At 38.0% G+C, this 12,855-nt stretch overlaps 1 protein-coding gene across 4 annotated transcripts; it reads right to left on the reverse strand.

The window, feature by feature from the left end:
• Positions 1–1,282: 1,282 nt before the first annotated feature.
• Positions 1,283–12,610, reverse strand: LOC131370256 (sodium- and chloride-dependent GABA transporter 2-like). Of its 4 annotated transcripts, none has more exons than XM_058417489.1 (15): positions 12,459–12,610; positions 11,974–12,147; positions 10,844–10,978; positions 10,596–10,736; positions 10,400–10,487; positions 7,758–7,890; positions 6,599–6,733; positions 5,595–5,698; positions 4,652–4,776; positions 4,187–4,299; positions 3,384–3,521; positions 2,813–2,915; positions 2,441–2,541; positions 2,010–2,180; positions 1,285–1,901 (listed from the first exon to the last, which is right to left on the reverse strand). In XM_058417489.1, the coding sequence occupies exons 1-15, from the start codon at positions 12,463–12,465 to the stop codon at positions 1,752–1,754; spliced, it is 1,818 nt and encodes a 605-aa protein (XP_058273472.1). In that variant the 5' UTR covers positions 12,466–12,610; the 3' UTR covers positions 1,285–1,751. The 4 variants fall into 4 exon arrangements, with proteins under 4 accessions (XP_058273470.1, XP_058273471.1, XP_058273472.1 ...); XM_058417490.1 differs by having other exon boundaries at positions 11,974–12,211; positions 12,459–12,516; XM_058417487.1 differs by having other exon boundaries at positions 1,283–1,901; positions 10,400–10,736.
• Positions 12,611–12,855: the final 245 nt, after the last annotated feature.

Genomic DNA, 12,855 nt, shown 5'->3' on the forward strand with positions numbered 1-12,855 from the left:
AAAGGAACATAGCATGGTGAGTTAAATAGAGCGATTCGATTCATGAAATTCGGGAGTCGACTCCTATTTGAATTGCAGCGAGTCGATATAGTTGACTCCAGGAGTTGATTCGACACAATGAATTCTCACCTCTGGTTTGGACAGGAGGTTTGTAAAATAAACAGTTCAAGCTTTTATCACCTGTAATGTTTAATTGTAAGATTTTTTTTGTCATGAATATTAGTATTTTTAATCAGTTCCACAGTGTGGAATCGACTCAAAAGCTTTGGAATTGACTTCGGAATCGACTCCATAAACCAGTGCCTAAAATTGGACTGGAAAGTTCCTTCCTGTGTCTGTGATGATGCACTCTCCCCATCTCAGCAAACATTAAGACACACATTCTAGAAATTCTGTAACTAGCAGTGTACATCATTTGACCTAATTACTCTTTCTGCAGTGCATTGTGGGATTTCCTAAGCAGACTGATTATTGTCCTTTTTGCTTTTAGACAGTACTTCAACATGGCACAACTCTGAAAATGCCTGTGCAGTTGCTTTAAAAATATATAGTGACTAGGTTCCAGTTTCAGACGTGTTACTAGTATTCACTTATTAGCTTGTAAGATAATATGGTAAGGTGTATTTGGTGTACATACACTCACCGGCCACTACAAATTGAACCTCTGCACAGCTGCTCATTTAATTCAGTTAAGGTTCACTCCAAACATCAGTATAGGGATGACCACACTCATCTCTCAGCTTCCACCCAACATCGCCATATCATTCCACACAATTTCCACTCATTCTGATGTTTAACATGAACTTTGACTGAAGCTTTTGACCAGAACTCTTGATCGTATTAAAGTTCATATTAAAGTGACTGGTGAGCAGGTGAAGCTGGAAAGGCAATTGTTAATTATTATTAAACCATTATAAACATGCTGTAGACCAAATGTAATTATTTATAATGCTATAATCAGTTATTAAGACTGGGATGTTATGCACTAGTTAAAAAATAGTTTGAATTATGCAAAAGTCAGGTAGAGGTATATATTGATATTGTAGTTTCTCGTATTTGCCTTTTGTAATTATTCCATTCTTAAATGTGTTTAATAAGTATGTCAACTTAAAATGTGTATTATAAGAAATTAAATAGTAAATTGTAATAATATATCTCTTTTTCATGTGTCTCAACAAATGTAGACATTACTTGAAATTACTGAATGCAATTATTATTATTATTATTATTATTATTATTATTATTGCTGTCATAACATTCTTGGAAAGACAAATAAAGCCTTATAAATTCACACTTATATTTTGATTCCAAAGGTACAAGCGTATAGAAAATGAACAACAAAAACACTCAGTGAACAGTACATTCAGGGGTTAAACAATGCTACAGATGACAAACAAAATTAATGAATAGTAAATAACAGACATTTTAGTATTCACTACTGTAATACTACTGTAAGAAAAAAAAGCCTAGGGCATTAAAATGTGCACAGGCTTTTCAACAGTCATGTGAATTGGTATATTGTGCACAGCACTTGTATGAAATGTAATAATGCTCAGTATCTGAGTACCCTCAGTACTTTGCTCAATAAGAGAATTGTTTCAGTCCTTCTAAGTAAAGAAGGGGAGCACCAGCATGAATGGTGAGTCTATTAATATAAAACCTCTCTTTCTCACTTGATTTCACTCTTATGGCTGGCATATCTGAAGTATGCTGATGATCAACTATCAGATTTATGGCTGTGAAATAAAGTTCTAAAACTTTGTGTCCATCTGATGCCCTGGTGGAGAGCCGTCTTTATTAGGTGAAGCTGCTTCTGCCAAACTGAACACAGCAAGCAAGCTCTCCTGTTCCTTCTTGGTTCTGGGTAATTCAGAAGATGGCCTGATGAGGATCTGTATGCGCTAGAAACACAGAGAGAAAGAGAGAGAGAATAAGTCAAAGACATTTGCTTTTAGGTTCTACTATAATACAAGAAGTCTCACAATATCAGATTTTTTTCTGTATCATACCTCCTTTAGAGTTCCTTTTGTGTTGGCAATTTTGTAGATCATCCATGCAGGAATGCAGAGCATTGAGGACAACGCCAGGAGCCAGCCTACTGCATAACCCCACCAAGGATATTCATAATGATTGTTGTATTTAAGAGGCGTGTATTTGATGAGGGAAAAAGCAAAAGTGCCCTAAACAGAAAAAAAAGATTCACTGGGTAAAAAGCAGCAGCTCTCTTTAATATTGATTCTATAACTGCACAGACTACTGACTACCATCCAACAGCACATGAAAACTAATGTTATGTTGGATTTGTATTATTATAATTTCAGTTGTCTGTAATCTGAAAGTTAATCAGTATCAGCGACAGCCTTTTTCCAAATTATATAATCAGCAAATGTGATGCTTGTATCTTTTTAACACTGGGTTATAGTAATAAAGTGTGTCTCACTATGCAGGTGACTGGGGTGAAAAACATCCAGCAATACTTAATTAGAGGGCCTGGGCGGTAGCCAATCATATCCTCCATATTATCATAGAAGCGATCTGCACCTGAGAAAACAAGATCAAGAAAAGAAAAAAAAGAAAACAAGAAAAAAAGATCAACAAGCAGAACCCCCAGACTTCTTACACATTTCACCCAAATCTGGAGAAAAGATATTCTGCACATAAAACAATGCCCAGGCAGAGAGCACTAGCAGAGGTAACTGTGATATAATTATGAGATTTTAAATTCATGGAAATATCAAATACCAGAAAATTCAAAAGAAGTGCCGCAGTGAATATTCTTTATCTTATAGTCTTGTCTCCAACCATAACATACCATAAATCCATGCAATGCAAACAGTCTCAAATATGGACATGAAGAGCAGACACATTCCCGAGGCTGCATAGTAGTCGAAGAGCTGGAAGACGTACATCCCACCCTGTTTAACGCAGATCAAAATAAGCAGGTTATATTTAGTCAAATAACTTTAAAATGATAATCTAAAATGATATTTGCTCAAATGGTTAAAAGATTCCAGATATAATCAGATGTGCTTTTGAAAAAAAGCATCACAAGACATTTTCCATGGTAAAAGATTAATTATCAATTATGCAGATTTTAAATAGAGGCACCCTTTAATATGTATTTTCCACAACATATCTTTTTCCCCTGAAAATGTCAATGCAGTGTATTCAAGGTAGATAAAAGATTTAAGGTATATAATTGGACCATAATTATCTTTCAGAGCAAAGACCAAAAGACCAGCAGGACTAATTCTCTCCTCTGAAGCTCCTGGGATATTCTACAGTACATCATTCACCTTTTTATTCTAAATGGGAATTAGATTAACCGTACTCCAAGTAGATATCTGCTTCTGTTTCCCTTCTTGTATAACTGAAATACTTACTTCCATCAGCATGATAAGCCCCACGAGAAAGGACACGATGCACACCATGAACAAGAAGAGTTCCCTGCGGTTCTTACGCCGAAACACAGTGGGATACATGTCCACTATGGCTGTGACCAGGCTCTCGACACAAACAAACTATGACAAGACAGATAAGGAAAATAAAACAACTGCTTCAAATTCCCAGTACTGTCTAATGGTTGTTCAAAATATTATAACGGTGAAAGATTGTCCCACTGTTTAGACCATGATGATTTAAAAAGGGTCATAATGAGAACAAAAAATGACATTCCCAAATAAACAGTACTTGGTGTTAGTAAAAGGTCAGTTTTGGTGTTTTATTTTAGCACTTATTATTTTCTAAAATGAGTATCTGCAGGATGTATCTTGTTACTTTGTCACTCAATGTAAATCTTTCCACACAAAGTAGCACTGGCATCCTGCACTTCAAATTAAGCCTTATTTTTTTGTTACATACATTACAGCACAGTGAAATTCTTTCTTTGCATATCACAACTTTGGGGGTTGGGATCAGAGCTCACGGTCAGCCATGATACGGCACCCCTGTAGCAGAAAGGGTTAAAGGCCTTGCTTGGGGGTCCAGCAGTGGCAGCGTGGGGCTTGAACCTAACCTTTCAATCAACAACTTAATTTCAGTCAATTAAGTAGACAGACACAGTTAAAAAGGTTTAATACATTTGGTCATATAGTCTATCTATGATATAAACTCACAAATAGATGCAAATGAATTTACACCAATGCAACTAAAGGTTTTTAGGTCATGGAAGTGGCTAAACACTGACCTGGCTGTCCAGTCCGAGGAAAATAATCATGATAAAGAAACAACAGGCCCACAGAGGAGAGAAGGGCATCAATGTTACAGCACGGGGGTATGCGATGAAGGCAAGACCAGGGCCTGAAATGCAGCAGGGTAGAAGTGAAAGATTTAGTTATATCAGTGGACCTTTGCACCTTATATCAAGCTCATCTGCTGAAGATCATTATAATCAAAATATACACTTAACCAACCTGTAGGTGTTTAGATATACTGTGTTTTAAAATAAAAATTTCTGACTCTAACCAGTGAAACTAGTCGACTCTCACAAATGCACCATTGTTAAACAATTTTATATCTCTAGTGGAAGGCAAATATTTGAATATTAATTTAGATCATTTCGATCTTATGAGATGATGCTGTGAAAGAACCAAAACTGATCAAACACTTCATCAAACACATCAATCCCGATAACTTCCCCAGAGAGACGTACCTGATACAGCCACTTCTGAAATCGGCACATTCTGCTCATATGACATGAATCCAAGGATGGAGAAGATGGCAAATCCAGCCACAAAGCTTGTCCCGCTATTTAAAAAGCATAGAGCCAAGCAGTCCCTGTGACAGATGGAAATCCAAAGCAACAATTTAGAATACAGCTCACTGAAACTGAAATACACCATGTCTGGTCCTGTCTTGTATATTCAGCGATGTCAGTGTTGAACTGCTAAATCACTGGCAGTCTTCAAACCACATCTAAACTCCGGTTTATTCAGAACTCTCAATAAACTGAGATTTGCACAGGACTCATAACCACGCAGTTTTTGCACATCAACTAGGTCTGTAACCTTAAACACTTGTTTTGCACATTACTTGTCTTGTTTTTCATCTAATTCTCAATATTTATTCCTTAAATCTCTGTATTTAGTATCTTTCTGCTATATTTTGTTAAATTGTGTAATATTTTGTTATTTGATATATTTTTTGTTATATTTTTGTACCCTAATTTTGGCTTTTTTAGTATTTTTGTTATATTCCTTCCTATTATATTTATCTATTACCTGTTTTGTGGATACTGCTGGAAGCTGTGAATTTCCCTTTGGGATGAATAAAGTATGTATGTATGTATGTATGTATGTATGTATGTATGTATGTATGTATGTATGTATCTATCTATCTATCTATCTATCTATCTATCTATCTATCTATCTATCTATCTATCTATCTATCGCTTTCTGAAGTACTTAAACTAGCACTCTAAAAAATTCTTCTCTGTGTTGTCTGTTCCTGCTATATTTCCTTAAGTTTTTAGACTGATAGTATTCTTAGTCCAGTGTATCAGTATTACAAAATATAGAAACTCAAAACACTTGTCTTCTGCCAAACGCCATAAATGTAAATGTCTGCATTTATTATGCATTAGAATTGTGTAATACCTGTAGCAGTTGTTGTTGTACTTGTTGTAGCTCCCTAGAGCTGTTAGACACCCCAGGCACAGGGCATATGAGAAGAAAATTTGTGTTCCTGCATCCATCCATACCTGGACAAAAAAATATGGAGGAAATCGCAACAAAACAGTTAACAAAGCTGTACTGTTTCTGAATGAGTTCTTGTGTTTCTGATTTGTAGAATTTTCTGATTTGTTGTGTCTTTGTGTTTTCTGGGATGCATTTTTGTTTGCTGATGTGTTTATACACAATTAACAAAAAAGATCTGAAATCTGTTAATCTGTTAAATGTTAAAATACTGATTAAAGCTGAGGTTCTTGAATATTCTCAAATAATTCTCTATTCCAAAAAGCACCCAAGGTACAAAGTCTCTTGAGCAATATGAATTAGGTTAAGTTTCGAATAATATAGAATGTACAGAATGATTTCAGTTAGTAATAGTTTTTGTAAACAATAACACTTAAACAAATAGTTTAAAGATTATAATTAGCTACTCATCAACCTGTTAAAACAAATATGAATAAATATTGCTGTGACAATATCTATTTTTTATGATTTTAAACACCAACCATGAAGAACCTGCTGCCACCAACAGGAAGCAATGTCCATAATAAGGTGTGGTGCAACTCTGAACGAACAAGCTAGCATTGTTCATATCAAATCCATGTGAAACATAGCTCAGAGAGCACAGCGTTCAGAGTCGCCAGCTTGCTGTGACCTTTGAAAGAACGTCACTAAGCAAGCAAAGCTGATTTAGAACACTAAAACAAAAACATTTCAACTATGTGTGCCTGGGATCACTCTGTTTGCAATCACCACTCTGTGATCTCCATCCCAGAACCCAGATGGTCTCAGTAAACACTCTGAACTCCGACTGAGGGTCTCGACATCAAATAAGGCACCTGTCTTTTGACTCTTAATGCACCGTGAGAGAAACACTGAATTTACAGGGACCTAGTTTGGAGATGGAAAAAGGCACGCCAGGGTTGTACCTGTGGATCAGCTAATCGTCCGAGGTCAGGGTACAGATAAAACTGGATGCCTCTGCTGGCCCCGGGCAAGGTGAGACCTCGAATGAGGAGCACCAGGAGCATGACATAGGGGAAGGTAGCAGTGAAATAAACTACCTGTAAGGAAGAAAGTTCGTATTTAGTAAGTCATCTTAACCATGGTACATCTCAAAATCCTAGGGAGAATAATATGATAAAGGGAAATGACCACATAATGATCAAATGCAGTATTTTAAATGAAAAAGACACTAGCCCTAAGTTAGGCGTGTCCGATCTCATCCACAAAGGGCCAGTGTGGGTGCAGGTTTTCATTCCAACCGAGCAGAAGCCACACCTGAGTCTATTGAAAGCCAAGATCAGTTGATTAAACAGGAGGAATCAGGTGTGGCTCCTGCTTGATTGGAATGAAAACCTGCATCCACATTTGGCCCTTTGTGTATAAGATTAGACACCGCTGCCCTGAGAAATATGACTCTAGAGTATCCATATAGCAATAAATTCTTACATCATGTATGGTTAGAATACTGCACATCACTGCCCACTGCTAGTAATGACTGTTGTTACTTCCAGTAATAACTGACTGGCTGGATGCTCAAGTGCCTCTTTTTCTGTTATATCATTTTTGTTAATGTTAAATAATCAGTCACTATATGCACTTTGTTAGTAAAAACTAAACACCAAATACAGTGTTTTGACAAAATATTTGCCTCCTTAATCTTTTCCTGTTTCTGTGAAATCATTTGCCTTCATTCTTTCATTGTCAGTAGCTGCTTTATCCTGGTCAGGGTCCCAGGAACACTGGGTGCTAGGCAGAAATATGGAATAAAATATGGAGGCACCATATACACACTTTCTCATCTAGGGATGCACAGTTCTTTTGTATTCACTCCCCCTACATGCTCGTTTTTGGCTGGTGGGAGGAAACCCATGTGGACAAGGAAAAAGGATCATGCAAAACTCAGAGACAGACAGCAACCTGAGCTAAGTGTCACATAATCTCAACATAAATAAGCTTCTTCCTGGAAGGCCAAAAGTTAGTATTGGAAAATAAACCTAAACCAATTGCATCATGAAGCACAGGGAGATATCAAAACAGAATAGGGCTCAATCTAGAAATCAGCAAAAGTTTAAAAAGACAAACCTTTCCAGTAGATTTCACTCCTTTCCAGATGCAGAAGTAGCAGAGGATCCAGGCTATGAGCAGACACAAGGCCAGATCCCAATTTAGGGAGCCCATGTGGTCGATACCCGATGAGAGTCTCAACACTCTTCTCCTGTTTCCATACATCAAATAGACATTATTTCACACAGACTGGATTCCTGTTACACCCAGATGTACAGTCAAATACAACGGTTTGAAAACAAAATGAAGAAGACAATTTTATACTGACAGAAAATCTAGTGTTAGGCTTCAAAATTATCCCTTTACCACATCAAGTTATGTATATAAATGTATTATTGGCGAAAGAAAATCATATATATGCTTATAGGCTTTCATTTTTCTTTATGAATGTGATCCAAATATTCTCTGGTCACTTGTATATCCACTGGCTGATAATAACTTGTCCACTGCCTGTGACTTCTCTCCTATTCTCCCAACAGCTGTTCAGTCCCTTCAGTCAACATTCAAACAAATTTTTACTGACGCTTAATTTTAAACTTGCTTGAAGAACTTCTTTATTTCTTCTCACTATAACTGTTACAAAACTAGATCTGGTCTTTAAGAAACAGAGTTGATTTTGGATTACTTTTTTTGGTGCAGGATATAATACACCTCATTTAATTTTTACATTCCTTAAGACTGGATTATTTAGAAGTAACGTTTAACATGAAGCTTCAGGGTCTATTTGATTCCGAGCTCAGGTTACCATCTGTCTGTAACTTTATGTTCTCTGTGTGTGTGTGTGTGTGTTGGGGGTTTCCTCTTACTTCTCTGGTTTCATCCCACCGCCTAAAAACATGTTCTCTACTATACTATACTATACTATACTATACTATACTATACTATACTATACTATACTCCACTCTACTCTACTCCACTCTACTCCACTCCACTCCACTCCACTCCACTCTACTATACTCCACTCTGTTATACTCCACTCTACTCTACTCTACCCTACTCCACTCCACTTCACTCCACTTCACTCCACTCCACTCCACTCCACTCTACTCTACTCTACTCTACTCTACTCTACTCTACTCTACCCTACTCCATTCCACTTCACTCCACTCCACTCTACTCTACTCTACTCTACTCTACTCTACTCTACTCTACCCTACTCCATTCCACTCCACTCCACTCTACTCTACTCTACTCTACCCTACTCCATTCCACTTCACTCCACTCCACTCTACTCTACTCTACTCTACTCTACTCTACTCTACTCTACTCTACTCTACCCTACTCCATTCCACTCCACTCCACTCTACTCTACTCTACTCTACTCTACTCTACTCTACCCTACTCCATTCCACTTCACTCCACTCTACTCTACTCTACTCTACTCTACTCTACCCTACTCCATTCCACTTCACTCCACTCCACTCTACTCTACTCTACTCTACTCTACTCTACTCTACCCTACTCCATTCCACTTCACTCCACTCCACTCCACTCTACTCTACTCTACTCTACTCTACTCTACTCTACTCTACTCTACCCTACTCCATTCCACTTCACTCCACTCCACTCCACTCCACTCTACTCTACTCTACTCTACTCTACTCTACTCCATTCCACTTCACTCCACTCCACTCTACTCTACTCTACTCTACTCTACCCTACTCCATTCCACTTCACTCCACTCTACTCTACTCTACTCTACTCTACTCTACTCTACTCTACTCTACTCTACCCTACTCCACTCCACTCCACTCCACTCTACTCTACTCTACTCTACTCTACTCTACTCTACTCTACCCTACTCCATTCCACTTCACTCCACTCTACTCTACTCTACTCCACTCTACTCTACTCTACTCTACTCTACCCTACTCCATTCCACTTCACTCCACTCCACTCTACTCTACTCTACTCTACTCTACTCTACTCTACTCTACTCTACTCTACTCTACTCCATTCCACTTCACTCCACTCCACTCTACTCTACTCTACTCTACTCTACTCTACTCTACTCTACTCTACCCTACTCCATTCCACTTCACTCCACTCCACTCCACTCCACTTCACTTCACTTCACTTCACTCCACTCCACTCTACTCCATTCCACTTCACTCCACTCCACTCTACTCTACTCTACTCTACTCTACTCTACTCTACTCTACTCTACTCTACTCTACTCTACTCTACCCTACTCCATTCCACTTCACTCCACTCCACTCCACTCCACTCCACTCTACACTACTTTACTCTACTCCACTCCACTCCACACTACTCTACTCTACTCCATTCTACTTTACTCCACTCAACTATACTCCACTGTACGCTACTGTTAATTTCCCCTGTATATGAATCAGTGTGTGAATTTGCATGTGCATTGTGACAAATTAGAGTAACATCCAGGGTATATTATAAATATATTCCCAGTGACCCAGAGCAGGTTAAAGCACTTACTGCTGATAAATAAATTAATAATTTCCTTTCATTCGCTTAGAAACTACAGGATGCAAACATTGTATTTGCTGTTAAAGTAACTATACTTTCAAGTTAAAAAATCTCACACCTATTTTTCCCCTTAAGTTTTAATTGCAAATTTTTTTTTGTAAAAAAACAAAACAAAAAAAACAAAAACAAAAGCAACTGGTCTGCTTTTTATCACTTACTCCCAAAATTCAATGACAGGAGACGTGGCATTAGCAGGCACTGTGAAGTTGACCGAATCATTCCTCTTATGGAACTCCACACAAGTGTCTTCCAAACAAACAAAGCACAACAACCGATTACCCAACATGCCCTGCATTACAATTATGTATACTAGAAAGATGAATAAGTTTGGCAGTGTCAGTTTAGTTGTCTCACCTAGGTTCCAAACATTTTGACATGAGGACCAGGGCAGCTCCCAGGAAAATGAGTGGTAGAAGTAAAAAATGCCCCATGCCAGAACAATGATATAGTAGAAATTCAGTAATGATACAATGACTTGTGTGCCATAGCCTAGACCTGTGAAGAACATGAAGTGCAGAAGAGGAAATAACCAGGAAATAACCACAAAAGAGGAAATGGATATTTGAGTCTGAAGCAGGGAAAAGATTAGAGAAATGTTTTACCTTCAAAGAGAGGGCTGATCTTTCTCCAGCAAGTGACACCTCCTTCGCTAGTGTACTGGCCTAAAGCTGTCTCCAAGACGAACACAGGGATCCCACAAGTGAACAGGAAGATCAGGTATGGGATGAGAAAGGCACCTGCAATTTTCACCAATGAATAAAAACTATTTGAATCATACAGCAAGAGATGAAACAAACAATATGATAGAATTAAAACTACATTCATAACTCTGAATAACTTTTAAAGATACACTGGTCACTTTATTAGGAACACCCATGCAATTATCCCTTAAGAAATAATGTGGCAGCAGCAAAAGGTCATGCAGGTTAAAATCTTTAGGTACACATCAAATATCAGAATGGGGAGGAAAAATCTGATCTCAGTGACTTCTCAGAGCGTTGCAGGATTGTTGGGGCTGGATTTCAGAAATTGCTGATGACTTGAGATTTGCATACATTACAGTATCTAGAGTTTAGTGTGAGAAGGAAAAATCCAGTTAGAGGAAACACCGTGTTGTTCAGAGACATCAGAGTAGAATAGCCAGAGTGGTTTGAGTTGACAAGAAGGCTACGATGACTAAAATAAATACTCCTTACAACAATGGTAAGCCGAAAAGCATCTCAGAACATACAAAACTAGAAGGACTTTGAGGCATATGGGCTACACCAGCAATTGACCACCACAAGGTCTAGTTCTAGCAGCCAAGATTCTGCAGGAATCTGGGGCAAGATTTTGCAGCTGAAGATTAGCAAAAGACTAATCTTGCATGGTGAGTATATATTTAGTAGCTGAAATGATAGAGAAAGTAGTTGTTTAAAGGGTGGTCAGATTTCAAAGACCCCAAAACAGTCACAACTGACAAATCACTGAAGGAAACATTGGTGGGAATCCAAGCAACTGCTGTCATGCTGAACTTTGACCTGTGAGATTCACCAAAGGGGGCAAGTGTGTAACATTAACACAACCTTCAAACCTAATATAGATTTTTTCGACAGTATCATCCAGAATGATAAACCTTTTGCAACCTGAGACAACCTACAACTGTCCAACATCTCATTTACACTTTTCAGCAGTCAAGCGTCTGAGAAAAAACAAAAGAAACAAGCAAACAAACAAAAAAAAAACCCCTCACCTCCTCCATTCTTGTAGCACAAGTATGGGAATCGCCACATGTTACCTAGGCCAATGATGGACCCAGCTACAGATAGCACAAATTCCAGCTTGTTGCTCCATTGACCTCTTTCCTGGATCTTCTGCTCGTCTTCTTCACAACTGATCCCATTAGCATGGCTTGTGTCGGCTGTATCTTTGAAGCATTTGAAATTGTGAAGTTGAGCTACTGAACATCTCAACCATAATGAGACAAAAAGCTAAAGCAATCATAAAAAGCAGAAATTCAGTTTTTATTCATGGAAATATTGTATTTCTCTGGTCTCTAATTTTGCAGGTACCTTTAACAAATGAAGTTCATTGTAACAGAATTTGTCTCATTCTGTATGTCAATGGTTCATCATAACAATGAATGAAAAACCTTTCAAATCATGTCATACAATGATTTCTTGTAGAAAGAATTAGTACACTTCTTTACAAATAATTTAGCCACATAAATATCCTTACCCTTCATTGCACCGAATCACAACCACAGCAAGTCAAATTCCAGCGTACAGTCTGGTTGTTACTATAGAAAGAAAAAGCAAGTGAAGTGTGTAATCCAACCTCATCTGGCCTGCTACCTCCCACTAAACCTCCACCACCACCACAACCCCCCTTACTCACACACACAGTCCAGACTACACTAATGTTCACAGTGTGCAGAATGGCCACTGATTTGTGATGACCTATTTAAAAGTTCCAACAATGCTTTTATAACATTTTATATTATGCCCTCTCGAGCTCTTGCAGGCTTTCAGTTTATGCTTCCCGACTGAGGAATAACTAAGTAATTAATAACTACTATTTACACATTCTGTTCCAAGTCCACATAATTAGGATCAATGACCTTACATCAACCCTC

This window comes from Hemibagrus wyckioides, linkage group LG19 (genome assembly GCF_019097595.1).
Source record: "Hemibagrus wyckioides isolate EC202008001 linkage group LG19, SWU_Hwy_1.0, whole genome shotgun sequence".
NCBI lineage: Eukaryota > Metazoa > Chordata > Actinopteri > Siluriformes > Bagridae > Hemibagrus > Hemibagrus wyckioides.

Excerpts from the sequence above, each read along its gene's own strand:
- LOC131370256 (XM_058417487.1), bottom strand. Across the intron at positions 5,699-6,598 it reads GACGATTAGCTGATCCACAG|GTATGGATGGATGCAGGAAC; the intron begins GTACAACCCTGG and ends TTTTTTGTCCAG. Across the intron at positions 2,181-2,440 it reads TCACCCCAGTCACCTGCATA|GGCACTTTTGCTTTTTCCCT; the intron begins GTGAGACACACT and ends TTTTCTGTTTAG.